Source organism: Camellia sinensis, unplaced genomic scaffold (genome assembly GCF_055761805.1).
Source record: "Camellia sinensis isolate YWXY unplaced genomic scaffold, ASM5576180v1 Unanchor3, whole genome shotgun sequence".
NCBI lineage: Eukaryota > Viridiplantae > Streptophyta > Magnoliopsida > Ericales > Theaceae > Camellia > Camellia sinensis.
The window spans coordinates 10,722,402-10,750,085 of NW_028129178.1; the positions used below are offsets into that span (position 1 = coordinate 10,722,402).

A 27,684-nucleotide genomic window follows, 5' to 3' on the forward strand; every position below is an offset into this window, starting at 1 on the left:
TTTCCTTACCCGAAAAAAGAATAATCAAAAGGCAGCAATTGATTGAAAGTGATTACAAAACTTATATCAAATTGGGAAGGAAGTCACAGGCGTGCATTTCCCTTTCAAACCAACATTTTCCTAGGAAATTTCTTCTACTACTTATAAGTGAGTCTTAATGCACAGGCGTGCATTTCCCTTCCAAACAAACATTTTCGTAGGAAATTTCTTCTACTTATAAGAAAGTCATAGTGCATATGTTCGATCATTGCGAGTCTTAATCATCTTTCGTGAAAATCTAGAGGTATGGCATGATCTTTTCATTTTTTTTGATTTGATCTGATTTGACAAATCAATTAATCTTTTGGAATTGCTTGCGATTGTTTGTGGGTTGTTGAGTGATTTGATTTTATAGTTTTTTTTTATTATTAAAAAAAATTTCGATGATTGGTGGTGGGTTTGATCAGTGTGTTTTGATCGTTCGATGTTTAATTCTAGTTGTGTGCGTTAGTTTGTAATCTCTCTCTCTCATGTGTTCTCGAAAGTGAAGGCTTGAAATGGCCCGAAAGCGTGGGCTCACCCGCCCATAATACGTCTCTCTCTATCTCTCTGTTTCTCAGTCTCAGACCCATACTCTCTCTCTATCTCCCTATTTCTCTTCATTCTCTATCTTCTCATCCCTCCTCGTTGTCGATCTTCAAGAGCTTCTCAAACTGAAAGAAGACTTGTCAGCCTCCTTCTCTGATCTCTCTCTCTCTCTCTCTCTCTCTCTTCGATTTTCAAGGGTTCCCTGTTTTGGTCAAGTTCTAGTGGCTTCTACTCAAACAACAATCAAACCTCACAAACTAACAGTGATGTGAAAGCTGTGTTTTTGCACAAAAATGTTTACCCAGTATTGTCCCTGAATGCCTTACTTTGCTCATTCTTTCATCATCCACTGTAAGTTTTTTTCAATTCTCAAAATAAAATAAAATAAAAAACTTTGAAAGTGCTTGTGTTTCAATTTCAATTCTGCAAATCAAAAGGGGATTTTCTCTTTTTATTTAAAACAACATATCTCTTCCCCTCTAACCCATCATTATAGATTTGGGTTTAGATATATAAGTGATACCATGAATCTCTTGCTAGTTTAATCTCAAAGTTTTAATTTGATATTGACAAAAAAATAAAAATAAAAATTAATTTGTGGGTATGTTGGATGCAAATTCATCTTTTGCATATGATTATAGTTAAACAAGTCAAAGCTAGATATATGTAATCACAGTTGAGTAAGTGATTTTCTTTATACATCTGCTAGTGAATTGGGGTCTGATTCATTGACACCACAGAAGAGAAGACCAAACCCACTCCGATTCTTTATAATCTTTATAATCTCTATAAATCTGCTAGTGAATTGGGTTCTGATTCTTTATAATCTCTCTCTCTCTCTCTCTCTCTCTCTCTCTCTCTCTTATGTGTTTGTGGTTTTTCAACTCTGTTTGTGTGTTTGTGTTTGAGAGAGATTTAATTTAATTTTGTGATATAGTGTTAATCAGGTGGGTAAATTACAGAGAAATTGGTGGAAAGTGAGAATAGTGTTAATCAAGTGGGTAAATTAAGTGGGAAAGTGAGAATAGTGTTAATCAAGTGGGTAAATTAAGTGGGAAAGTGAGAATAGTGTTAATCAAGTGGGTAAATTTTGTGATATAGTGTTAATCAAGTGGGTAAATTACAGAGAAATTTTGTGATATAGTGATATAGTGTTAATCAAGTGTGTAATTGAATCTTTATTTTTTATGACTCTTTTTTCAGTCCGTAGAGAAGACAAAAATGAAAATGAAATAATGATTCTACATGCATCACAAATTTTTGTTTTTGTTTTTATTTTAAACAGTGCTTCCATAAATTTTTCTGCTAAACTTCGAGATTACTTTTATTTATTTATTTATTTTGGAATTTAATTTGAAATTTTAAAAATGAATAATGTTCACTGTTTTCTTTAAACCCAGAACCTAATTTTTTTTTTGGTTATATTCTCTCTTTCTTTCTTTTGGTTCACAAAATTTGAGAACTCAACTCCTTGAGCTGAAGAGTTGTAGGATCTTATGAATTTTATTTAGCTCAGGCGTAGGATAATGCAGACCCAATCAGGGCTTAGTTGGATGCATTTGAGTTCTTTGCTTTCACTAATACTTCTCTTTTAAAACCTTCTAAAAATATTCAAAACAACATAATGATTGGATTCTAGCAAAAAAATTGATTTAACACAAGACAAATCTCATTTGATGAAGTTCATAATAGAAACAGCTGGTGTGGTCTCAGAAACTCGGACACTTTTTCAAGAAAGTGATAAGTTAACATGCATCCACCAAGTCTTTATTATTATTATTATTTATTTTTATTTATTTTTAATGTTTTCAAAAACCTAACATACTCACTGAGACAAACACAAAACATGTAACTTGTAAGTTTGAAGAAAATAACTTTGGAATCTAACAATAAAATACAATTATTGTAGATTTATGTCTATTAACATTATCTCATCTATTAGATCTTTTAATTTTAAGAGTCCAAAGCCCAAGTCTTACGATTTGTTTATAAATGCAGTTTTTAAAATCGATATTATGATTTTAGTTCACACTTCTTTTCTAAAACGTAGGGTGTGGTACATGATTTCTTAGTATTGTCATATAATAATATATAAATCTATTGGCAATGCAGAACATGAGAAATAGATAATATTTTATTGTATAAATATAAAACTATATACATATTTGTTTTTGTGTCCTTTCTATGTCATGTCAATATAAAAAATTTTAAAAAATATTGTTGTGTCGACATGGCCGTATCGTGCCATATTTGTGTCTTGTGTTCAGTGCTTCTTAGGGTGTAGTGGCACATGAGGATCGTGCAATATGAAGACAGTAGTGGTACTCTTTAGTGGCAAAATAAACATGGAGATGTCGTAATTTGTTTTTTGTTGTATGGTTTTTCATTTTTCTGTTTTGTGATCTATGTTTTCTTCTAATTTGATATTTCTTAAATTCGCTCAAGATTTTTGATTTTTGATTTTTTATTTTGGTGAAACATGTTTGTTTTGTAATGAAAACCTGGAAAATTGTTTTTAAAATTCTAACATAATTTTTTCTTCAATTACATAAATGTAGTTTTAAATATGTAGATTGTTTGCTAAATAATATATTTATTTTTTTTCTTTTCATCACAGCAGTGAGATGGGCATTTGAGAAAAAAATTGAAAAAATAGGATGGCATACTTTTTTAAAACCAATTTCCATCCTTATTATGAAACTGTTCCAACTGACTGCAATAAACAGCTAAAGTTATTTTATAAACATGCAGGGATTGAGGTAACATCTGAAGGGTGAATTGAGACATGGAGGAAAAAATGGTGCTTGATTTAGATCTCAATAATCTGCCTTCACCTGTTGACAATGTGCGATCTATTGATCTCAGTCTTACATTAGCGTTACCTTGGGACACTGGACCGTCACAAATACAAATGACAATCGAGCTTGAGTCTGTTGATGATAAAGTTGTCATATGCTCACCAAGAAGCTTTGTTGAGGTATGAAATCTTACATTATTGTTAAGATTTTGTTAATGTGTGCCGTTAGGGTATATGTTAAGAGTTTTAAAAAGATTGTACATTCTGCATGAAAATGAGTGCAATGAAGAATGTACAATCTCTGTGACCCTTATTATTATGTTAGTTGCTTTTCTTATCAGTTTACCTGATTTTTAAGTTTACTAGTTTGCCTTTTTCATCTCATCTTAGGCTAAGGCTAGACAGAAACGTGGGGTGATAGAGGTGATTGATGCTGAAAGTGATTTTCAAAGAGGCTGTTCAGCATCTTGGCAATTATGTTTCCCTCATCCACTGTAAGTTTTTTTCAATTCTCAAAACAAATAAAATAAAATAAAAACTTTGAAAGTGTTTGTGTTTCAATTTCAATTCTGCAAATCAAAAGGGGATTTTCTCTTTTTATTTAAAACAACATATCTCTTCTCCTCTAACCCATCATTATAGATTTGGGTTTAGATATATAAGTGATACCATGAATCCCTTGCTAGCTTAATCTCAAGTTTTAATTTGATTTTGACAAAAAAATAAAAATAAAAATTAATTTGTGGGTATGTTGGATACAAATTCATCTTTTGCATATGAAGGGGCTAAATGTGAAATGAGTCAGGTCCAAGCCTTGGGCCGGCCCAATCCAACAAAGTTCGAATCCAAGTGGGTCAGATGAGTATATAGACAAACCAGTTGAGCCCAACTTCATGATCAACAGTCCACCTAAGTCCTCAAGCACTTGGGCCCAATCCGCAGTGGAAAGGCTAGCCCAGCCGTAGTGCTGGTCTGGGCTGGGCTGGGCCAAGCTGCGAAACGGAATCTGTGGGCCGAACAGATAATGGGCAGCCCATCTCCATGAATGATCCTGAATCAGACTAAACCGAGGCACATCAGTACCGAACTGAAGTACATGAGTACCGAGCTGGAGAAACCTCACAAGGAAACGTGGGAGCTGTGAGTGCAAGCATGTGCAGGTTGCCACCTCAGCTGGTCCCCCACGCCTAGAATCATGGAAGTTGTTGAACCAAATGAATGTGATTTGTTATCAGCATGCCCACAATGAGTATATGCAATCAATGACAACTACCAGGTGGTCCCCCACCTGGAGCAATGTTGAAAGGACACCTGGCAGCATCCACATTCCATGAAACCACCTTGAGAAGCAAGTAAGGAATACTATATATATTTCATAAACTTCACATTGAAGGTAACTGAATTGAACTAAACTAAGGAGAACTGTTCTAATCACACTTAACATACATTCTTTCTCTGATCACTGATTCCCACGCCGGAGGGTTTATCCGGCCAACCCCGGCCGGGCAGCTCTAACGGTGCTTCTTGTGGCAGGAGTCCCGGTCCTTGGATAGTCCAACTGAGTGCGGAGCCCCGATCCACTTTCATCTAGTGCGGAATCCGGTACGCACAATTGGTGCGGTGAACGTGGATCACTTTACCTCTGAGCTCTGCATTTAGTTCCGGCAATGGGGATTGAGGACATTCCGCCTTCAGCACATACTCCACAGACGGAGAAGACGAAGGACAAAGGTTTGGCACTCCAACAGTTCTGGAGAAGCAAACTGGAAACAATAATCGAACCCCCGAATCCGTCGAGCATCGACTGCCCTTCGCCGGAGGTTCTTCTCATCATTTCCTTCTGGAAAAGGATTATAGAGATCGAATTATAGATTCCATGGGAATGGAGATACAGGAATTGAAAGATCAACTTAAGAAGGTGTTGGGTGATCCGACGGAAAAGAGGACGGAAGCAGAGCCCTCTCGTTTGCAACAAAGGAGCTCGTCTAGAGAACTACCAGTGAAAAAATTCTCCAAGAATGACTCCGGGCAACGAAGCCTACCCATCCCAGCACAGAGTGAAGCGGCGAGTAGCCACACCCGTGGGTCACGCCGGAGGAGGGCCAAGAGGCAGAAGACGGTTAGTCAACAAATTGAATACCCTCCTCAGGATCTTCGCACTTGGCTGATTGGCAATAGGCAAAATGAGCAACATCGAGATCATCTGGACTGTACTGTTCACCAGAGAGAACATCGAGCGCTGGACAGGCTCGTCTCTTCGCCATTCTCTCCGGAGATTGAGACCATGAGACCTCCAAAGAAGTTCACTCCACCAAAGTTCACTTTGTACGATGGGAAATCGGACCCTCTGACACATATCAGCCATTTTAGACAGATGATGTGCCTATGGAGCCGAGATGAGGCACTGATGTGCAAAGTCTTCCCATCCAGCTTGGGAGAAACTGGACTCCGATGGCTCGATCGACTCCCCGCTGGGTCGATTCATGGCTGGAAGCAGCTCTCTGAAGAGTTCCTAGCCAGGTTCGTCTCCAATACTAAGATCCCAAAAGAGCCGGATACACTGTTCGGCCTCAGGAAGGAGCAAGAGGAAACGCTGCACAATTATGCTAGGAGATACTGGGAAGAGTATAATGATCTGGAAGAAAATGTGTGCAGCGAGCAGATGATCGTTATGTCCTTCAAACATGGTCTGCGCTCGGAAAGTAAGTTGAGGCAATCACTTACCAAGCGCCCGGCCACAGCTTTGAAAGACTTGCGCGCCAGAATTGAGCAGTATGCTCGTCTCAAAGACGATCAGATCCCCATCGAGGTAGTGTCAGCAGAACAAATAGCCCGGCAGAAGAAGAGAACGGATCGAGGAGAACACCGAGGGATTGCAGTGAATGAGGTAGATAAGTCCAAATCCTACGAAGCTGTTGTGACTGTGTTCAAAGAGCCAATCTATCGAATCCTGGAAAAGATCAAGAGAGAGCCCTTCTTTGTTTGGCCGCCGAAAATGTTGGGAGATCCAGCTCGGCGCAATCAAAAGCTCAGATGCACCTACCACCAAGACAGGGGACACATGACTCAGAACTACAGGGCGCTAAAGCAACACTTGGAAGAACTGGTGGCAGCTGGACACCTAAGGGAATACATTGATCAGGATAAGGAAGTGGCCGAGCTGGGGAACCCACCTTCAAAAGCAAATATTGAGCATCCACCCCGGCTGATAATAAATGTGATCTATGGGACAGCGGCTCAGGAATCTGAGGAGGCACTGAAGGAAGAGATCGCTAAGGCTGCGCAAATTCAGCGAATCATGTCAGTGGAGCCGGCATCGAAAAAGATCAGGGCAGTGCGGCAGACATACTGTATTATGATTTGTTCAGAAAGCTTGGCCTCTCCGAGCAGCATCTCACCCCAGCGGCAGCCCCGTTGGTCGGTTTCAATTCACAGCCGGAATGGCCGCTCGGTAGAATAGTATTGTCAGTCGTAGCGGGGACAAAAACCCTCCAGATAGAGTTCTTGGTTATTAGTACACCATCCCCTTATAACGCCATACTTGGCCGTCCGTGGATTCATCGAATGGAAGCAGTCCTTTCAACCTATCACTAGCTCATCCGTTTCCCAACGGAACACGGAGTAGAGCAGATCTCAGGAGATCAAGTTGCGTCCAAACATTGTTTCATGGCAGCATTAAAGGCAAAGCAGCTCTGCAATCGGGTACAGACGGTAGAAGTGGCCGGACAGCCAGTCTTGGAAGATGTGGGGGGAACTCCAGAGGAAAAGATGGTAGAGGATTTGGAGAAAGTCTTGGTAAGAGAAGATGACCCGGAAAAGTACTTCCTTATCGGTACCTCGTTAGGCACTGATGAGAAACTTCAGCTGCTGGAACTGCTGAGGGAAAATATAGAGGTATTCGCGTGGTTAGCATATGATACTCCAGGGTTGGACCCAGAATTTGCTTGTCATAAGCTCAACATCAGTCCTTCAGCTCGGCCCATTGTACAGAAAAGTCAGAGATCCTCAGTTGAGCACACCGAAGCAGTAATTGTCGAAGTCGAAAAACTCCTGGCCTTGGGAGCAATCAGAGAAGTTCAGTACCCGCAATGGCTGTCTAACACAGTTGTAGTCAAGAAGAAGAACGGAAAATGGAGAGTTTGTGCCGATTTCACTTGCTTGAACAAAGCCTGCCCTAAAGATAGTTTTCCGCTGCCTCGCATTGATCAACTAGTAGACTCAACAGCAGGGCATGAGCGCATGAGCTTTCTGGACGCTTATAGCGGTTATCATCAAATACCACTGTTCGGTCCGGATCAAGAAAAGATAGCGTTTATCACTCCGAGAGGGACTTACTGCTACAGAGTAATGCCGTTCGGCCTCAAGAATGCCGGGGCGACCTACCAGCGAATGATCACTCGGATGTTCAAAGACCAACTGGGAAAAACCATGGAAGCCTATATAGACGACATGGTAGTAAAAAGCAAGTTCGCTACAAACCACCTCACAGACTTGAGAGAAGTTTTTAGCATCCTGAAAAACCACCAGTTTCGACTCAATGCCTGGAAATGCGCCTTCGGGGTAGGAATTGGGAAGTTCTTGGGATACATGGTCACTCACAGAGGAATTGAAGCGAATCCGGATCAAATCAGGGTAATACAGGATCTCGAAGTGCCAACAAAGTCTAAGGAACTGCAGAAACTAACCGGAATGGCGGCCGCACTGAATCGATTTATTAGCAAATCCTCAGATCGGATGAAGCCCTCCTTCCAGCTTTTGAGAAAAAAGGCAACATTTGAATGGAGTAGCGAATGTACCGAAGCACTGCAGAGCCTCAAAAGATACCTTAGTACACCTCCTCTACTGTCCAATCCAGAACTGGGAGATGAGCTGTACCTCTATCTAGCAGTCTCAGATCATGCCGTGAGTGCAGTATTAATTCGAGAAGTTGACAAGGAACAAAGACTAGTATATTATGTTAGCAAGACTTTACTAGATGTCGAGACACGGTATCTACCATTGGAAAAGTTAGCTTACGCGCTGCTTATCGCCTCAAGAAAGTTGCAACATTACTTCCAGGGGCATACCATTAACGTCCTCACTGAATTCCCCCTCAGATCTGTATTCAGCCGAGTCGATTTCTCTGGTCGAACAGCAAAGTGGGCAGTAGAACTTGGTGAGTTTGACATTCGGTATCAACCCAGGACAGCAATCAAGGCCCAGGTCTTGGTGGATTTTGTCGCAGAATTTACTCCCACCCAGAGTACCGAACCGGGGAATCTGAGTTCGGCACAGGTGCCATGCGCCACCGAACAAGGAAAACCCAGTGCTTCGGAAGCATGGAAACTCTTTATTGGAAACATCTGGCAACTCTACGTCGATGGTTCATCCAATAACCGAGGCTCGGGGGCAGGAGTAGTTCTTATTTCTCCAGAAGGATTTATCTGGGAACAGGCTCTCAGGCTAGGCTGGAAGGCTTCAAACAACGAGACCGAGTACGAAGCATTATTGGCTGGCTTGCGTAGCACCGAACACTTTAGTGCAGAACAACTTCTTGTTTTCAGCGAATCACAACTAGTGGTGAACCAGCTTTCTGGGGTCTATGAAACTCGAGATGAAAGAATGGCTATGTACGCAGGCAAGGCCAGAGATGTCACGACCCCAAACCGCCCCTAGTAGTTATGGTGCCATGATGGCCAGTAATTCGAGATTACTGAAGGCCAACTTTCAAAAATCCACACACAACAGAGTATAAATATATGGGGCTCACAAATACGGAAGCAATACATACAAATCAGATTAGTCCATAAGAGCTGTGCGTAAGTCAAATGAAATGGTAAACATCTTTACATGGGTTACAACTTAGTTACAAATGAGGTAAAGTACAAATTACATCTTGACTAAAAGGCTTCTCAAGCCGACGTATGCAAAATACAAGTATTACAAATCGAAAAGCATAATTTTCAAGACTGCCGACATGAATACAAGTCAAGCCGACGTAAATACAAGTTAAGCTGACATAGGCAAAAATCTCAAACAAGCTCGCGAATCACTTCTAGGCGTCACCGCCTTCTTGCTCATCACCTACATATATATATGGAGAGGGTGAGCTTGGATACTCAGTGAATGATATAAATAATAAAGGGGTCTGCATGAATAATGGCCGAAATCTTTTCAAAACGACAAATATCAAAACTTTATATAACAAGGGATGGACCTCGTCCAACTAGCAAATCTTTAAAGCTTCAAGAGATGCTTACTAGCATCAACATATCACAAATGGTTACATTCCGGACAAGCAAACCCACGCGGTAAACCGTTAGTGGCAAAACAAGACAGAGCAAGGGAGATATCTCAAACAATGGTGCTGCAAAAGTTTAGAGTCCTCTAGCACAAAGGACCTACGTTACAAAGGCCCGTAGCCCCCTAACACGAGAGTACTGTGAAAGTTTAGAGTCCTTCAGCACAAGGGACTTTCAAAACAAAATGTGCAGTTGCATTATAGTCCCCTGGCACTAAGGACTTCCAAAACAAGATATGTAGTTGCATTATAGTCCCCTGGCACTAAGGACTTTCAAAGCAAGATATCATCAAAACAAGATAATACTTGGTATACAAAATAGGGACAATCATTCATGCTTAACAAATACTTTTCAAAACAAAGCAAAGCAAAGTTCATCAAAACATTGATAGCATAACTTTATTAAAAATACCACTCGTATAGTTCTTCAAACGTCGGGGTCAAGGCAAGTCCCAATCCTACAAACACATGGCAAAGTCTATTGAATGCACTTCTCAAAACAAGTCTTGCATGCATGTAAATGACCTCGGCATTCTTCAAAGACTAAGTCAAATCAAATCAAAACACAGTTTCTTATCTCTGGAAAACATGCTGGGCAACTACCAGGACTAGGCCGAGATCCCACACCTCTTTGCCGAGGTGTGGCCTCGATGGCCACACTCAAGGAAATGAAGTCGGAAAAATTTGGGTTTCCCTCTCTTGAAGAACATGACGAACATGAAGAACATGAACATGAGGAAGATGAATGCAAAGATTATAACTTGCTATTACAAAATCTGAGATTTCATGCTATGAATTCGAAAACATGGACTTGGGTACCCATATTCAAGGATCTTATGAAAACAAACACAAAAACATGAGCCTTAATGCAAACTTTCGGATCAAACAAGGTTTTTCTTCAAGAACACATGAAAACCATTTTCTCTCTCTAAAATCAACTTTAAATCAATGCCTGATGTGCAGAACAGGTTTGATCGTGCAATGCAGCTAGATGATCAATAAGAACAACAAGAGGTGATTAAGATTCTAATCTCAGAACTCGAATCTAACGGCTCAAACTTCAATGATCAAGCTTGGAAGTTCACTCTCTTACTCAAAGGCTTCACCTTCTTCTCCCTAGAGTCTCTCTCTCTAAAAGACAAGATTTGATCCAAAATGATATGTTTCTCTCGACAGTCACTAACTTAACCCTCTGCTGGGACACGTGGCATCGGCTGATTGGCTCTACTCAAATAGGTGACTGACTGACAAGACAAGACCATGACAAGGTGTGTTCAACAAGCTAGACGGCAAGAGCACTCCGGCAAGTGATGATCTCGGCTAAGGGCAAAGCTTCGGCAAGTAGGGTGACAACGACATCGGCTTCGGCTTGGAAGGACAACACTTGACTAAGCTGTGCCACACCTTGGCCTAGATGTGCCACACCTCGGTCTAGGTCACACCATTCTAGGAACAAAATTACTGAGTGCAAGGATTAAGGATCTAGAACGCCTAGATAGTAACATCTCGGCCTAGATGATGCACATCTCGGCCTAGGCGACGTGGCACCTCGGCCTAGATGGTGACATCTCAGCTAATATGCCAGGGTGAAGATGGAGGTCAACTGAAGTGGTTCCAAGATAGTTCTAAATGTGGAAAGGTTTCAAGGTGTCTAGGCTTAAGATGACCTCGGCAACACACCAGGCAAGAACAAAACATGCAAGCAACACTCAAGCAAAACAAGACAGGATTTGCAAATGCACATAACAAGACAAGATCATACGTAAATGCATGCAAGTATGACTAAGTTGAAGTGAGGGTTGTTACATCCTACCCCCCTTAAAGAAGTTTGGTCCCCAAACTTGAGTTACTTTGTTCCAAAAATAATTCTAGATGTCAGACTTTCATTTCCTCTTCCATTTCCCATATAGCATCCTCACCGTAATGCTCCTTCCATTCAACTTTCACCATTGGTATCGACTTACTTCTCAATTGTCTCACCTGCCTATCGATAATCCGTATCGGCTTCTCTTCGTAGCCTAAATCCTTATTAACTACAATTCCGAAATAGTCGATCACATGCAGTGGATCTCGAATATACTTCCTCAACATCGAAATATGAAACACATCATGGACTTGGTTCAATTCTGGCGGCAAGGCAAGTCTGTAGGCAGCGAGGTTAACCTTCTCAAGAACTTCAAAAGGCTCGATGTAACGGGGTACTAACTTATCCTTCTTCCCAAATCTTGTAACTCCTTTCATCGGCGAAATCTTTAGGAATACATGATCCCCGACTTCAAATTCCAACTCTCTTCTTCTCTGGTCGGCATAACTCTTCTGTCGACTTTGTGCGGTTTTGATTCTTTGCTGAATGAGCTTAATCTTCTCGGTTGTTACTTGAATTAACTCGGGACCAAGCAGAGCTTTGTCTCCTACCTCGGTCCAACATATCGGCGACCTGCACTTTCTTCCGTACAGCGTTTCATACGGCGCCATGCCAATGCTAGCTTGATAACTGTTGTTGTAGGTAAATCCCACCAATGGCAAATGTACTCCCCAACTCCTTTGGAGGTCCAATACACATAGTCTAAGCATATCTTCAAGTGTCTGAATCGTTCTCTCTGTTTGCCTATCAGTCTGGGGTGAAAAGCTGTGCTAAATCTCAACTCGGCTCCGAAAGCTCTTTGCAGGCTCTGCCAAAATCTGGAAACAAACTTCGGATCTCGATCCGACACAATTGACATCGGCACTCCATGAAGTCTAATAATCTCATTCACATACAACAAAGCAAGTTTATCGGCGTTGAAGGTGGTCTTAACAGGCAAGAAGTACGCTGATTTAGTTAGTCTATCCACGATAACCCAAATCGAATCCATACCCTTTTGTGTCTTTGGCAAACCAACCACAAAGTCCATGGAGATGTGCTCTCATTTTCACTCAGGAATCGGTAAAGGTTGGAGAAGTCCTGCTGGCCTTTGATGTTCTGCTTTCACTTGTTGACAATACAGACACTGGGACACGAACTCGGCTATTTCTCCTTTCATATTCGGCCACCAAAACGTCTGTTTCACATCCTGATACATCTTGGTGTTCCCTGGGTGAACAGCAAACTTGGAACCATGAGCTTCCTGCAAAATTTTTCTTTTCAACTCTGGGATCTCGGCCACACACAATCTTCCTTCAAACTTGAGCACTTGATTTTCTATGGTGTACCCTGATCTCGGCTTTGTGATAATCTCATCGGCTACCTTCTTGAAGAATTCATCCTCCATCTGTCTTGTCTTTACTTCCTCAACAGTAGTCGGCTCCACTGAGATCGTGGTCAGACATGCCAAATTTCCAACCATCTTTCTGCTCAAAGCGTCAGCTACGGTGTTAGCTTTACCTGGATGATATTGAATTTGCATATCGTAATCTTTAAACAACTCAAGCCATCTCCTCCGTCTCATTTTCAATTCTTTCTGAGTGAACAAGTACTTTAAACTCTTATGATCTGTGAAAACCTGACAAGAAGCCCCATACAAGTAGTGGTGCCAAATCTTTAAAGCAAATACTACGGCTGCTAGTTCTAAATCATGGGTGGGATAGTTCTTTTTATATGGCTTCAATTGACGAGAGGCATATGCTATAACCTTACTCCCTTGCATTAATACACAACCCAGACCTTTATGTGAAGCATCGCTATAAACATGAAACTCCTCATTACTTGATGGTAGTATAAGAACTGGTGCTGCGACTAACCTCGTCTTCAACTCCTGGAAGGCTAATTCCCTATCCTCAGTCCATTCGTAAGTCGTTCCCTTCTTAGTCAGCTGTGTCAACGGAATTGCAATCCTTAAGAAATCCTTCACGAACTTTCTGTAATAACTTGCCAATCCCAGAAAACTACGAACCTCAGACACATTAGTCGGCCTCGGCCAATTCACAATGGCTTCAATTTTACTAGGATCGACCGAAATACCATCTTTATCAATTACATGACCCAAAAATGAAATAATCGAAAGCCAAAACTTACACTTGTTAAACTTAGCATACAATTTCCGATCCCTCAAAGTCCGTAAGGTAAGTCTCAAATGATCCTCGTGTTTAGCTTCGCTCTTAGAGTAAATCAACATATCATCGATGAAGACGACCACAAACTTATCTAGATATGGCTTAAAGACTCTGTTCGTTAAATCCATAAATGCTGCAGGGGCATTGGTCACTCCAAAAGGCATTACTAAAAACTCGTAGTGGCCATACCTCGTCCGAAAAGCGGTCTTCTCAACATCCTCGGCTTTAACCTTAAGCTGATGATAACCCGACCTAAGGTCAATTTTGGAAAAGACTCGAGCTCCTTGCAACTGATCAAACAAATCATCTATTCTCGATAACGGGTACTTCTCTTAATGGTTACCTTGTTTAGTTCCCGGTAATCAATACAAAGACGAAGTGTACCATCCTTCTTCTTAACAAACAAGACGGGTGCTCCCCAAGATGAAGTGCTCGGCCTGATAAAACCCTTATCTAGCAACTCTTTTAGTTGAAGTTTCAATTCCTTAAGCTCGGCGGGGGCCATCCTATAGGGTGTCTTAGAGATGGGCTGGGTTCTCGACATGATGTCAACAGTAAACTTTACCTCTTTATCGCCTAATGACCCGGCAAATCATTTGGAAAGACGTCGGGGAACTCATTAACAACTGGGATGTCGGCTAACTCAATACTTCCATTCAAATTACTTAGTATACTACACAGATAACATTGACACCCCTTTTGGACCAACCTACAGGCTTTCAAGGATGAGATTAAGTAAGGTGGGGATACTACTCTTTTACCCTGAAACGTGACCTCGGCTAGGTTTGGGGGTTTTAACGTGACACTTTTAGAAACACAATTTATAGATACGTGATTTGCCACTAACCAATCCATCCCCAATATAACATCAAAATGAGCTATGTCCAATGGCATTAAATCAGCTAACAATTCAACATTCCCAATCACAACAACACCTGTTCGATAGATGGATGCAACATTTATAGATCTCCCAGATGGAGTAGATACAGATAACACATAATCAAGGGGTTCTAGTTTCCTATTAATCTTCTCGGCAAACTTAGCAGAAATGAATGAATGCGTAGAACCCGAATCAATCAATACATATGCATTTTGAGAGCAAATTGGAAGTATACCTGACACCACTGTCTCAGCATTCTGAGTGTCTCCTGGTACCAGTGCAAAAACTCTGCCTTGCCTCATCTGTCCTTTCCCAGCGTTACCTTTTTGTACGGAACCCGAGGTATTCTCATCTTTCTTACTATCTTCAGCCCTTGTTTTTGGACAGTCCCTCACAAAATGACCTATTTCACCACATTCATAACAAGCTCTAGACGCCCGACGACAGACCCCGAAATGTGGCTTCCCACAACTTGAGCATGTCGGCTTAGTACTACTTTCCTGCCTTGGGTTGCTTGAACCGCCAACATTCGCTTTCTTCTTAGTACCAGATTGTGCTCGGCGATTGTCATAATTCTGCCTCTTCCTTTGGCTCTCTCCCGAACTCTGATATCTGTTCAAGTTAGCTTCGGCCATAATGGCTTTGTCCAGTACTCCGGCGTAAGTCGGCATATTGAGCATGTTAACTCGGTCTTGTATCGGTCCACGAAGCCCACTTTCAAACTTCCTAGCCTTCATATATTCATCGTTGACCATGTGGGGTGCATACCTCGCTAACTCGGTAAAGGCACGGTCGTATTCAGCCACTGTTCTACTGCCCTGCGTCAGAGTCTGAAATTCGGTAGTCTTGCGATCTCGAACACTTAGGGGAAAATGCTTGGTGTAGAACAACTCCAAAAATCGGGTCCAGGTCAAATCTGGATTGCTTTCTCGAACCATCATCCACCATCTGCGAGCGTCGTCATCTAGTGTAAAGGCTGCTAATGTCACCTTCTGGGTGTCGGTGCTGGGGAAGATCTCAAACAGCTTCTCCATTTCCAAAACCCACGCTTCGGCTTTCATCAGCTCTATACCCCCTTGGAATCTCGGTGGCATCATTTCCTTGAACTCTCTAATCAAAGCTATCGTGCCGTCCCCATATAAAGCTGGCTGTGGGGGCACTTGTGGTACTGGAGGAGGTGGAGGTGGAGGTGGAGGTGGAGCTGCATTTTGGCCATTTGTCTGCTCGGCCTGAGTCGATGTAGCACTAGCGTACTGCTATCTTGTCTGCCTTAACTTGCAGGCCAAACCTTCAACTAACCTTTCCAGTCTGTCTAATCTGTCCTTGGACTGATCTCGGCCAACCGGAGGTCTACCTTTCCTCATGATGCTATGAGTATGCAAAATGTGACTTTAAAACAAAATGAACAAATAAACATGTAGGCAAGTAACAATTAAGCATGCCGAGACGATGCACACCTTGTTCACATAGCAAGCAATATGATGCAATCCTAACATCCTTCTAAGGGAAATCCTATGCTCTTTAGGACTCAAAGTGTGTGAATAACGTATACTAAGGAACTTGTGCTCTGATACCATTCTGTCACGACCCCAAATCGCCCCTAGTAGTTATGGTGCCGTGATGGCCAGTAATCCGAGATTACCGAAGGCTAACTTTCAAAAATCCACACACAACAGAGTATAAATATATGGGACTCGCAAGTACGGAAGCAATACATACAAATCAGATTAGTCCATAAGAGCTGTGCGTAAGTCAAATGAAATGGCAAACATCTTTACATGGGTTACAACTTAGTTACAAATGAGGTAAAGTACAAATTACATCTTGACCAAAAGGCTTCTCAAGCCGACGTATGCAAAATACAAGTATTACAAGTCGAGAAGCATAATTTTCAAGACTGCCGACATGAATACAAGTCAAGCCGACGTAAATACAAGTTAAGCTGACATAGGCAAAAATCTCAAACAAGCTCGCGAATCACTTCTAGGCGTCACCGCCTTTTTTCTCATCACCTACGTATATATATTAAGAGGGTGAGCTTGGATACTCAGTGAATGATATAAATAATAAAGGGGTCTACATGAATAATGGCCGAAATCCTTTCAAAACGATACATATCAAAACTTTATATAACAAGGGATGGACCTCGTCCAACTAGCAAATCTTTAAAGCTTCAAGGGATGCATACTAGCATCAACATATCACAAATGGTGACATTCCGGACAAGCAAACCCACGCGGTAAATCGTCAGTGGCAAAACAAGACAGAGCAAGGGAGATATCTCAAACAATGGTGCTGCAAAAGTTTAGAGTCCTCTAGCACAAAGGACCTATGTTACAAAGGCCCGTAGCCCCCTAACACGAGAGTACTGCGAAAGTTTAGAGTCCTCCAACACAAGGGACTTTCAAAACAAAATGTGCAGTTGCATTATAGTCCCCTGGCACTAAGGACTTCCAAAACAAGATGTGCAGTTGCATTATAGTCCCCTGGCACTAAGGACTTTCAAAGCAAGATATCATCAAAACAAGATAATACTTGGTATACAAAATAGGGACAATCATTCATGCTTAACAAATACTTTTCAAAACAAAGCAAAGCAAAGTTCATCAAAACATTGATAACATAGCTTTATTAAAAATACCACTCACATAGTTCTTCAAACGTCGGGGTCAAGGCAAGTCCCAATCCTACAAACACATGGCAAAGTCTATTGAATGCACTTCTCAAAACAAGTCTTGCATGCATGTAAATGACCTCGGCATTCTTCAAAGACTAAGTCAAATCAAATCAAAACACAGTTTCTTATCTCTGGAAAACATGCTGGGCAACTACCAGGTCTAGGCCGAGGTCCCACACCTCTTTGCCGAGGTGTGGCCTCGATGGCCACACTCAAGGAAATGAAGTCGGGAAAATTTGGGTTTCCCTCTTTTGAAGAACATGACGAACATGAAGAACATGAACATGAGGAAGATGAATGCAAAGATTACAACTTGCTATTACAAAATCTGAGATTTCATGCTATGAATTCGAAAACATGGACCTGGGTACCCATATTCAAGGATCTTATGAAAACAAACACAAAAACATGAGCCTTAATGCAAACTTTCGGATCAAACAAGGTTTTTCTTCAAGAACACATGAAAACCATTTTCTCTCTCTAAAACCAACTTTAAATCAATGCCTGACGTGTAGAACAGGTTTGATCGTGCAATGCAGCTAGATGATCAATAAGAACAACAAGAGATGATTAAGATTCTAACCTCAGAACTCGAATCTAACGGTTCAAACTTCAATGATCAAGCTTGGAAGTTCACTCTCTTACTCAAAGGCTTCACCTTCTTCTCCCTAGAGTCTCTCTCTCTAAAAGACAAGATTTGATACAAAATGATATGTTTCTCTCGACAGTCACTAACTTAACCCTCTGTTGGGGCACGTGGCATCGGCTGATTGGCTGTACTAAAAAAGGTGACTGACTGACAAGACAAGACCATGACAAGGTGTGTTCAACAAGCTAGACGACAAGAGCACTTCGGCAAGTGATGATCTCGGCTAAGGGCAAAGCTTCGGCAAGTAGGGTGACAACGACACCGGCTTGGAAGGACAACACTTGACTAAGCTGTGCCACACCTTGGCCTAGATGTGCCACACCTTGGTCTAGGTCACACCATTCCAGGAACAAAATTACTGAGTGCAAGGATCAAGGATCTAGAACGCCTAGATAGTAACATCTTGGCCTAGGCGACGGGCACTTCGGCCTAGATGGTGACATCTCGGCTAATATGCCAGGGTGAAGATAGAGGTCAACCGAAGTGGTTCCAAGATAGTTCTAAGTGTGGAAAGGTTCCAAGGTGTCTGGGCTTAAGATGACCTCGGCAACACACCAGGCAAGAACAAAGCATGCAAGCAACACTCAAGCAAAACAAGACAGGATTTGCAAATGCACATAACAAGACAAGGTCATACGTAAATGCATGCAAGTATGACTAAGTTGAAGTGAGGGTTGTTACAAGAGACCTACTTAGAAAATTTCAATCCATACGAGTGGAACGAATCAGTCGGGACAAAAATAGCCACGCAGATGCTCTAGCATGCCTCGGCTTATCAATGGATACAAAGGATGCCAGGAGAGTTTGGGTTGAGTTTGTACCAGAACCAAGTATTGCATCTCCAGCCCTCTGCAACAACTTAGAGGCGAGCTGGATGGATCCAATATTGGTCTTTCTGAAATCTGGTAAACTCCCCGAAGACAGAAGGGAAGCCAACAACATTAGGCATAAATCAGCTCGATTCTGGATCTCACAGTCTGGGAAGCTATACAGACGTTCCTACCTTGGCCCCTACCTCCTATGTGTGCATCCAAATCTCGTCGAGAATGTTCTCTACGAATTCACGATGGGATTTGTGGATGCCACGTTGGCGGAAGGTCACTGGCGCACCGAGCCCTCACTCACGGGTACTGGTGGCCACGGATGCAACAAGATGCACAACAGTACGTACAGAGGTGCGACAAATGTCAGAGGTTTGCTCCACTCATTCATCAGCCAGCCAAAACTCTCACTCCACTCACCAGCCTATGGCCCTTTGCGCAATGGGGCCTGGATATTGTTGGACCATTGGCGCGAGGCGCTAGGAACAGGCGATTCTTCATTGCTGCAACCGACTATTTCACCAAGTGGGTTGAAGTTGAGGCACTGGCAAGCATCAAAAAGGCCGACACAAAGCGGTTTGTTTTGAGAAATGTGGTAGTACGTTTCGGCATTCCGCGGGTACTGATTGCGGACAACGGAACACAGTTCGATGGTAAGATTTCTGAAAATTTTGTGCCGACCTCAGAATTGAGTATAGGAACTCTTCTCCAGGGTACCCGCAGAGCAATGGTCAGGCAGAAGCGTCGAACAAAACCATCATCAACGGAGTGAAAAAGCAGCTTGAACATGCCAAAGGCAAATGGGTTGAAGAGTTACCTCACGTATTATGGGCCTATCGAACTACAGCACGACACCCCACAGGAGAAACACCTTACTCTTTAACGTATGGAATGGAGGCCATCATCCCGCTCGAAGTAGGTCTTCCAATCCTTCGGTCTGAATTATTTGAAAGCTCCAGTAATGTGAAAGCTATCGCGCAAGCACTGGATATGGCAGAGGGCCGAAGAGAGGCAGCGCTGATCAGACTTGAAGTATATCAGCAGCTGCTCATCAGAAGTTTCAACCAAAAAGTTTTCCCAAGGCAATTTATACTAGGAGAATTGGTTTTGAGGAAAGTCATGGATCATAAACGGGTGCTTGGTGAGGGCAAACTTGGGCCGAACTGGGAAGGTCCCTATAAAATCACAGCCGTTGTTGGAAATGGAGCTTACTACCTAAAGGATCTGAATGGCAAAGCAATACCTCGGCCTTGGAATGTAGCAAACCTCAAGAAATACTATCAATAGAATCATCCCCTAACTTCTCTATCAGGATGTAAAGGCACTTATTTGTTGACCAATGCAAATGTTTTCCCACTCCTCTCAGATTTATCCAATTCTTGTAATTAGCTTTGATGTTTATCAAATGGAATAAGCTTTGGCTCCCACCAAACGGAATCAGCTTTGGTTCTTACCAAACGGAATTAGGTTTGGTCTCTACCAAACGGAATCAGCTTTGATGTGTATCAAACGGAATTAGCTTTGGTCTTTACCCAATGCAATTAGCTTTGACGTTTGTCAAACGGAATTAACTTTGGTTTTAACCCAAATGGCTCAGTTTCAGAACGACTAAACGGAATTTAAATTTGGTTAGCACTCAAACATGCTAAGTGGTATAGCTTGGTGGAAAAATGTTTGGTAACTAAATTGGAATTTAGCCAAGTGGAATTGCTTGGTGGAAACCGCACTAATGTATCTTAAGTAAACATTTCTATTTAGCCAAGTGGAATTGCTTGGTGGAAACCGCACTAATGTATCTTAAGTAAAATATCTCTATTTAGCCAAGTGGAATTGCTTGGTGGAAACTACACTGACATATCTTAAGCACACATCTTTGCACCTACAGAACTTCTTAAGTATCAGCACATTAACACTTTAGTATTAATTCAAACCAGCAGAGTTGCAACAAACTCAACTGAGCTACGTCAAGAGCAAACTTCTAACATCAGCCTTACTCAGCTCCAGCTGGGGGCAAACAATTGTTTTTTTAAAAACCTACCTGGACCTGAGTAAGACATCCCTCTTTGCATGTCTCTCATTCAAATGCACTTGTACTATCAAAGTTGAAACAGACTCAAGCAGTTCTATACAAGGGGCAACTCTTCAGTATCGATCTTACTTAGCTCCAGGTGGGGGCAAACAATTGTTTTCTTTCGAAACCAACCTGGACCTAAGTAAGACCCACTTACGAAGTCAAAGCACAGCCATACCACATATCCGTTAGCCACGCCGATCACTAGTTCGACCCCGAGGTCCCAACAGTGCTCGGCTGGGGGCAAATAGTGCAGTGTCACACCGAGCATCAGTCCGGCCCCAAGGCCCCAACAGTGCTCGGCCGGGGGCAAGCAGTACAGAAATCAGACAGAGCATCTATTTAAAGACAATATAGAATCAGATCGAGCACCTATTCGGCCCAAAGGTCCCAACAGAGCTCGGCCGGGGGCAAGCAGTATAGAATACATTCAGACATAAAAGCCAAACAGCATCAAATTGCAAGTTCAAAGAGAAAATTATATCATCCAGCAAAGGGCACAGAAGGCCTCACAACCAGCAGCAAAGAAAAAAAAAAAAGGAAAAATTGTCTTGATAAAGTGAAGAAAGAAAGCCCGTCATGGAAACCGAGCCACAATACACCAAAACAGAAAAGCAAAAAGTTCAAATTCTTTCAACATCATTTTTCATCAACAGTGGGCAACTCAGGAGCAGCATCAGCAATTTTGTCCAGGCCATCTGCGGGAGGAAAAGTAGAGGAAGCTCTAACTTCCTGAGAAGTAGGAGCCACCTTAACCACATCTCTCGTGGCTTCGGTCTCTAGGGTTTTAACCCCTTCAACGTCCACCGTTTCAGCGGCAACATTCATGCTCTAGGTCTTGCTTGCAAAATCATCTTCTGGGAAAACATCGTCTGGTAGAACAGCAGGGGTAGAAATAGTCTTCAAACCCAAGGATCTCGAAGGAACAGGGACATCATGATACAGGGAAGAGCCTTCAGGAACCATCGCAGCGGCTAAGGCACTCATCCAACCCTTTACAAGGAGCTTGTCTCGCAGCACTAGAACCTCTTCCTTGTACGCCGCCCCAGCTTCATCCCAGCCTTGTTGCCAGTGCTTGGCCTCTAGCGTAGTACGCTCTACAGCCATCACGGCAATAACGGCCTCCAGTTCGGCCACGTTCCCCTCGAGTTGAGCTTGTGTCCCAATGGCAGCCTCCTTCGATTGTTCAGTAGAAGCGATAATCTTGTTCAAACGAAAGGCTTCCCTCTCAGCGGTTCGGTGTCCTTTCTTCTCTAACTCCAAGTTTACCGTCAACCTCTCTACGTTCATTGCAGCCTCCAGCACGGCCCTTTGTAGCTCTTCAGCACGGGTAATGGACAGATGTATTCTCTGGATACACTGCAAAGGACGACAAAGAACTTAGAAAAAAGGAAGACAGCAACGCAACAACGAAGTTAAGTAAAGCGAAGAAAACACTTACAGCAGTCATCATTTGAAGGGTCCCCTTCAAGATAGGAATGTCACAAGGCCCATTATGGTCGGCCATATCAACCGGGAATAACAAAAACTTGGTCAAATCAAAGGCAAAATCTTGCGAAGCGACAACTGAATCAGAGGTGGAAATGGGCCTGCCCTTAAGCGATATTGGCGGTTCCCATTTCTCAAAAGCATCATCCTCAATAGGATCTTGAGAAGCTTCCCCCACCACTGCTTTGCCAACCTCCCTTCTTCTCTTTTTTGCTCGTGCAGCGACTGAAGTTGAGGGCTCGACAGCAGTCACAGGGGTCCCAGAAGCTCCAACTTCCATATTTACCTCCATGAGGCTCTTCACCTCGGTCTTCTCCAGAGGGTTTGCAAAGCACCGGAGGCTCCGAAGACCTCGGCCTCTAAATCCACCAACACCCTTCTCTTCGCCACAGACCCGCTCCCTGCGAAATTGGGGGCAGGGGAGGGTGCTCTCTCAGAAAATGCATCTTGACTCCTGCGGCGGCTCGAGACCAGAGGGGTGAGAGACGTGTCAGTCTCGGTATCAGAGTCCAGAAGGGCAGCAGCGAGCCTTGCCTTCTTTGGAATAACGGAACGGTAAGTTGATTGGTAGTCCAATAACTCAGGTGCAGATCTCTTTTTATACCTCAAGGCAGCTTTGATGGCTTCAGCATTCTCTCGGTTCGGCCTTCGTTGGAAACGGGAGGACTCTGCAAAAAGAAAGCAACCCATCAGAGTAATATTCAAAATAGAGTAAGAAACACCATAGGCATTAGAAGGAGAGGCCCGAACCTGGGTAGCCGTCTTTCTGCGGCATCCGTTCAGACTGAAACTCGGTTCCGGCGGGGAACTCCCAATTTCCACCAACTTGTAGGAAATCGTCATTGTGTTTATCCGAATCCGGTAGTCCAGTAACTAAGTGACAATCAGCCGAGTGAACACGCAGGTAATATGTACTATGGTCTTTGTTATGAGAAAGGGTGTAACATCCCAAGATATCCCATATGTCAAGGTTCAGGCCCAGTCGTCTATTGAGGGCAGATACGCCGCAAACAACACGGAAAAGGTTCACAGATACTTGCATTGGGGTTAACTGGACTTGATGCAGAAAACGGCACACTAACGGGTCAAGAGGAAACCGAACCCCTCCCTCGACTATTGCTGCGATGGGAAAGGCAACGGTGTTCCTCGTACCCATACGTTTGGCATCTACTTTGGCCAGTGAAAGGGTAACGTCATGGGGAATATTGTAATCCAGACGGAACATAGCCATGGCTTCCGGGGTATCAACCAAGGAACGAAACTTACCCATTCGACCAACCTAATGGGACAGAAGTAGGATTCAGATAACAGAGTATGGGACACGGATAGCAAGTGGGCCAAACAAGATGATTGAAACAGAAAAGGGAAAGAGAAGAAGAGTCATGAGACGACTTACAGAGATCAGAATAGTGGTAGCGAAGCAGGATCAGCAGCGAAGAAGCCCAAGCGGAGCACCAACGAGATCGGTCCAGAGGAATGGGAAGAAGCTCTTTCTCTCTCTTTGGAACTCACTAGAGGAATGAGAAAAGTAAATCAAGGGATTCGAATTGATAGCCTGAGCATTTATTACACCAGTCGGCGTGCAGGTACATAAATCATGACCTTCGGTATGGAGTCGACGCATTATCTCTGCACACCTATCACACGTCGCCACGTGTTACATGAAAGGACGCATGCAGGAATTGTGTGTCAGGATTGAATCGCCACCAAGGCCGAACTGGGGGAGAACCAAAACAACGCGACGCTTGGATAGCCAAACAATAGCTCCCCCCAAGGGGAACCTTAGCGCGAGCTAGGGGGCAAATGAAGGGGCTAAATGTGAAATGGGTCAGGTCCAAGCCTTGGGCCGGCCCAATCCGACAAAGTCCGAATCCAAGTGGGTCAGATGAGTATATGGACAAACCAGTTGAGCTCAACTTCATGATCAACAGTCCACCCAAGTCCTCAAGCACTTGGGCCCAACCCGCAGTGGAAAGGCTAGCCCAGTCGTAATGCTGGTCTGGGCCGAGCTGCGAAACGGAATCTGTGGGCCGAACAAATAATGGGCTAGCCCATTTCCATGAATGATCCTGAATCAGACCGAGCCGAGGCACATCAGTACCGAACTGAAGTACATGAGTACGGAGCTGGAGAAACCTCACAAGGAAACGTGGGAGCTGTGAGTGCAAGCATGTGCAGGTTGCCACCTCAGCTGGTCCCCCACACCTAGAATCACGGAAGTTGTTGAACCAAAGGAATGTGATTTGTTATCAGCATGCCTATAATGAGTATATGCAATCAATGACAACTACCAGGTGGTCCCCCACCTGGAGCAATGCTGAAAGGACACCTGGCAGCAATGCTGAAAGGACACCTGGCAGCATCCACATTCCATGAAACCACCTTGAGAAGCAAGTAAGGAATACTATATATATTTCATAAACTTCACATTGAAGGTAACTGAATTGAACTGAACTAAGGAGAACTTTTCTAATCAAACTTAACATACATTCCTTCTCTGATCACTGATTCCCACGCCAGAGGGGTTATCCGGCTAACCCTGGCCGGGCAGCTCTAACGGTGCTTCTTGTGGCAGGAGTCCCGGTCCCTGGATAGTCCAACTGAGTACGGAGCCCTGATCCACTTTCATCTAGTGCGGAATTCGGTACGCACAGCGTATGATTATAGTTTAACAAGTCACAGCTAGATATATGTAATCTTAGTTGAGTAAGTGATTTTCTTTATACATCTGCTAGTGAATTGGGGTCTGATTCATAGACACCACAGAAGAGAAGACCAAACCCACTCCGATTCTTTATAATCTTTATAATCTTTATACATCTGCTAGTGAATTGGGGTCTGATTCTTTATAATCTCTCTCTCTCTCTCTCTCTCTCTCTCTCTCAAGTGTTTGTGATTTTTCAACTCTGTTTGTGTGTTTGTGCTTGAGAGAGATTTAATTTAATTTTGTGATATAGTGTTACAGAGAAATTAGTGGAAAGTGAGAATAGTGTTAATCAAGTGGGTAAATTAAGTGGGAAAGTGAGAATAATGTTAATCAAGTGGGTAAATTTTGTGATAGTGTTAATCAAGTGGGTAAATTACAGAGAAATTTTGTGATATATTGGTATAGTGTTAATCAAGTGTGTAATTGAATCTTTATTTTTTAAAACTCTTTTTCACTCTGTAGAGAAGACGAAAATGAAAATGAAAATGAAAATGAAAATGAAATAATGATTCTACAGACATCACAAATTTTTGTTTTTGTTTTTATTTTAAACAGCGCTTCCATAAATTTTTCTGCAAAACTTCGAGATTACTTTTATTTATTTATTTATTTATTTTGGAATTTAATTTGAAATTTTAAAAATGAATAATGTTCACTGTTTTCTTTAAACCCAGAACCTAATTTTTTATTTATTTATTTATTTTTGTATTATATTCTCTCTTTCTCTCTTTTGGTTCACAAAATTTGAGAACTCAACTCCTTGAGCTAAAGAGTTGTAGGATCTTATGAATTTTATTTAGCTCAGGTATAGGATAATGCAAACCCAATCAGGGCTTAGTTGGATGCATTAGAGTTCTTTGCTTTCACTAATACTTCTTTTTTAAAACCTTCTAAAAATATTCAAAACAACATAATGATTGGATTCTAGTAAAAAATTGATTTAACACAAGACAAATCCTATTTGATGAAGTTCATGATAGAAACAACTGGTGTGGTCTTAGAAACTCGAACACTTTTTCAAGAAGGCGACAAGTCTGTGTCGAACGTGCATCCAACAAGTCATTATTAATTTTATTTATTTATTTATTATTATTATTATTTTTTTTAAACCTAACATACTGACTTAGACAAACACAAAACATATAACTTGTAAGTTTGAAGAAAATAACTTTGGAATCTAACAATAAAACAAAATTAATGTAGATTTATATCCATTAACATTATCTCATCCATTAGATCTTTTAATTTTAAGAGCCCTAAAGCCCAAGTCTTACGATTTGTTTATAAATACAGTTTTTAAAATAGATATTATGATTTTAGTTCACACTTCTTTTCTAAGACGTAGGGTGTGGTAAATGATTTCTTAGTATTGTCATATAATAATATATAAATCTATTGGCAATGCAGAAAATGAGAAATAGGTAATAGTTTATTGTATAAATATAAAAATATATACATATTTGTTTTTGTGTCCTTTTTATGTCATGTCAATATAAAAAATTAAAAAAAATATTGTTGTGTCAGCATGTCCGTATCGTGCCATAGTTGTGTCTTGTGTTCAGTGCTCCTTAAGGTGTGGTGGTACATGAGGATTGTGCAATATGAAGGCAGTAGTGGTACTCTTTAGTGGCAAAATAAACATGGGGATGTCGTAATTTGTTTTTTGTTGTATGGTTCATCATTTTTTTGCTTTGTGATCTATGTTTTCTTCTAATTTGATATTTCTAAAATTAGCTCAAGATTTTTTATTTTTTATTTTGGTGAAACATGTTTGTTTTGTAATGAAAACTTGGAAAATTGTTTTTAAAATTCTAACATAATTTTTTCTTCAATTACATAAATGCATTTTTAAATATGTAGATTGTTTGCTAATAATATATATATATACTTTTTCTTTTCATCATAGCAGTGAGATGGGCATTTGAGAAAAAAATTGAAAAAATAGGATGGCATACTTTTTTAAAACCAATTTCCATCCTTATTATGAAATTGTTCCAACTGACTGCAATAAACAACTAAAGTTATTTTATAAACATGCAGGGACTAAGGTAACATCTGAAGGGTGAATTGAGACATGAAGGAAAAAACGGTGCTTGATTTAGATCTCAATAATCTGCCTTCACCTGTTGACAATGTGCGACCTAGTGATCTCAGTCTGACCTGAGCGCTACCTTGGGACACTGGACTGTCACAAATACAAATGACAACCAAGCTTGAGTCTGTTGATGATAAAGTTGTCATATGCTCCCCAAGAAGCTTTGCTAAGGTATGGAATCTTACATTATTATTAAGATTTTGTTAATGTGTGCCGTTAGGATACATGTTAAGAGTCTTAAAAAGATTGTATATTCTGCATGAAAGTGAGTGCAATGAAGAATGTACAATCTTTGTGACCCTTATTATTATGCTAGTTGCTTTTCTTATCAGTTTACTTGGTTTTTAAGTTTATTGGTTTGCCTTTTTCACCTCATCTTAGGCTAAGGCTAGAAGGAAACGTGGGGTGATAGAGGTGATTGATGCCGAAAGTGATTTTCAAAGAGGCTGTTCAGGTTCTTGGCAATTATGTTTCCCTCTCTTTTTATGGTTATGGAATTTTGAAGCTTAAAATTATAAAGAACATTGTTATTTAGGATAATACTTAAGATTCCATACCTCACCAAAGCTTCTTGGGGAGCATATGACAACTTTATCATCAACAAATTCAAGCTCGGTTGT

At 41.8% G+C, this 27,684-nt stretch overlaps 1 protein-coding gene across 2 annotated transcripts; it reads left to right on the forward strand.

Annotated features, from left to right (window-relative positions):
- The first annotated feature begins 148 nt into the window (after positions 1-148).
- On the forward strand, positions 149-27,684 carry LOC145816030 (uncharacterized). 2 transcript variants are annotated; one of them, XR_014358507.1, is made up of 5 exons: positions 247-918; positions 3,319-3,544; positions 3,755-3,858; positions 27,010-27,235; positions 27,446-27,684. XR_014358507.1 is itself a non-coding variant. In XM_082912261.1 (4 exons), exons 2-4 carry the CDS (start codon positions 3,353-3,355, stop codon positions 27,014-27,016), a joined length of 303 nt encoding a protein of 100 aa, XP_082768387.1. In that variant the 5' UTR covers positions 149-283; positions 3,319-3,352; the 3' UTR covers positions 27,017-27,148. The 2 variants fall into 2 exon arrangements, 1 of the variants encoding a protein (XP_082768387.1); XM_082912261.1 differs by lacking the exon at positions 27,446-27,684 and having other exon boundaries at positions 149-283; positions 27,010-27,148.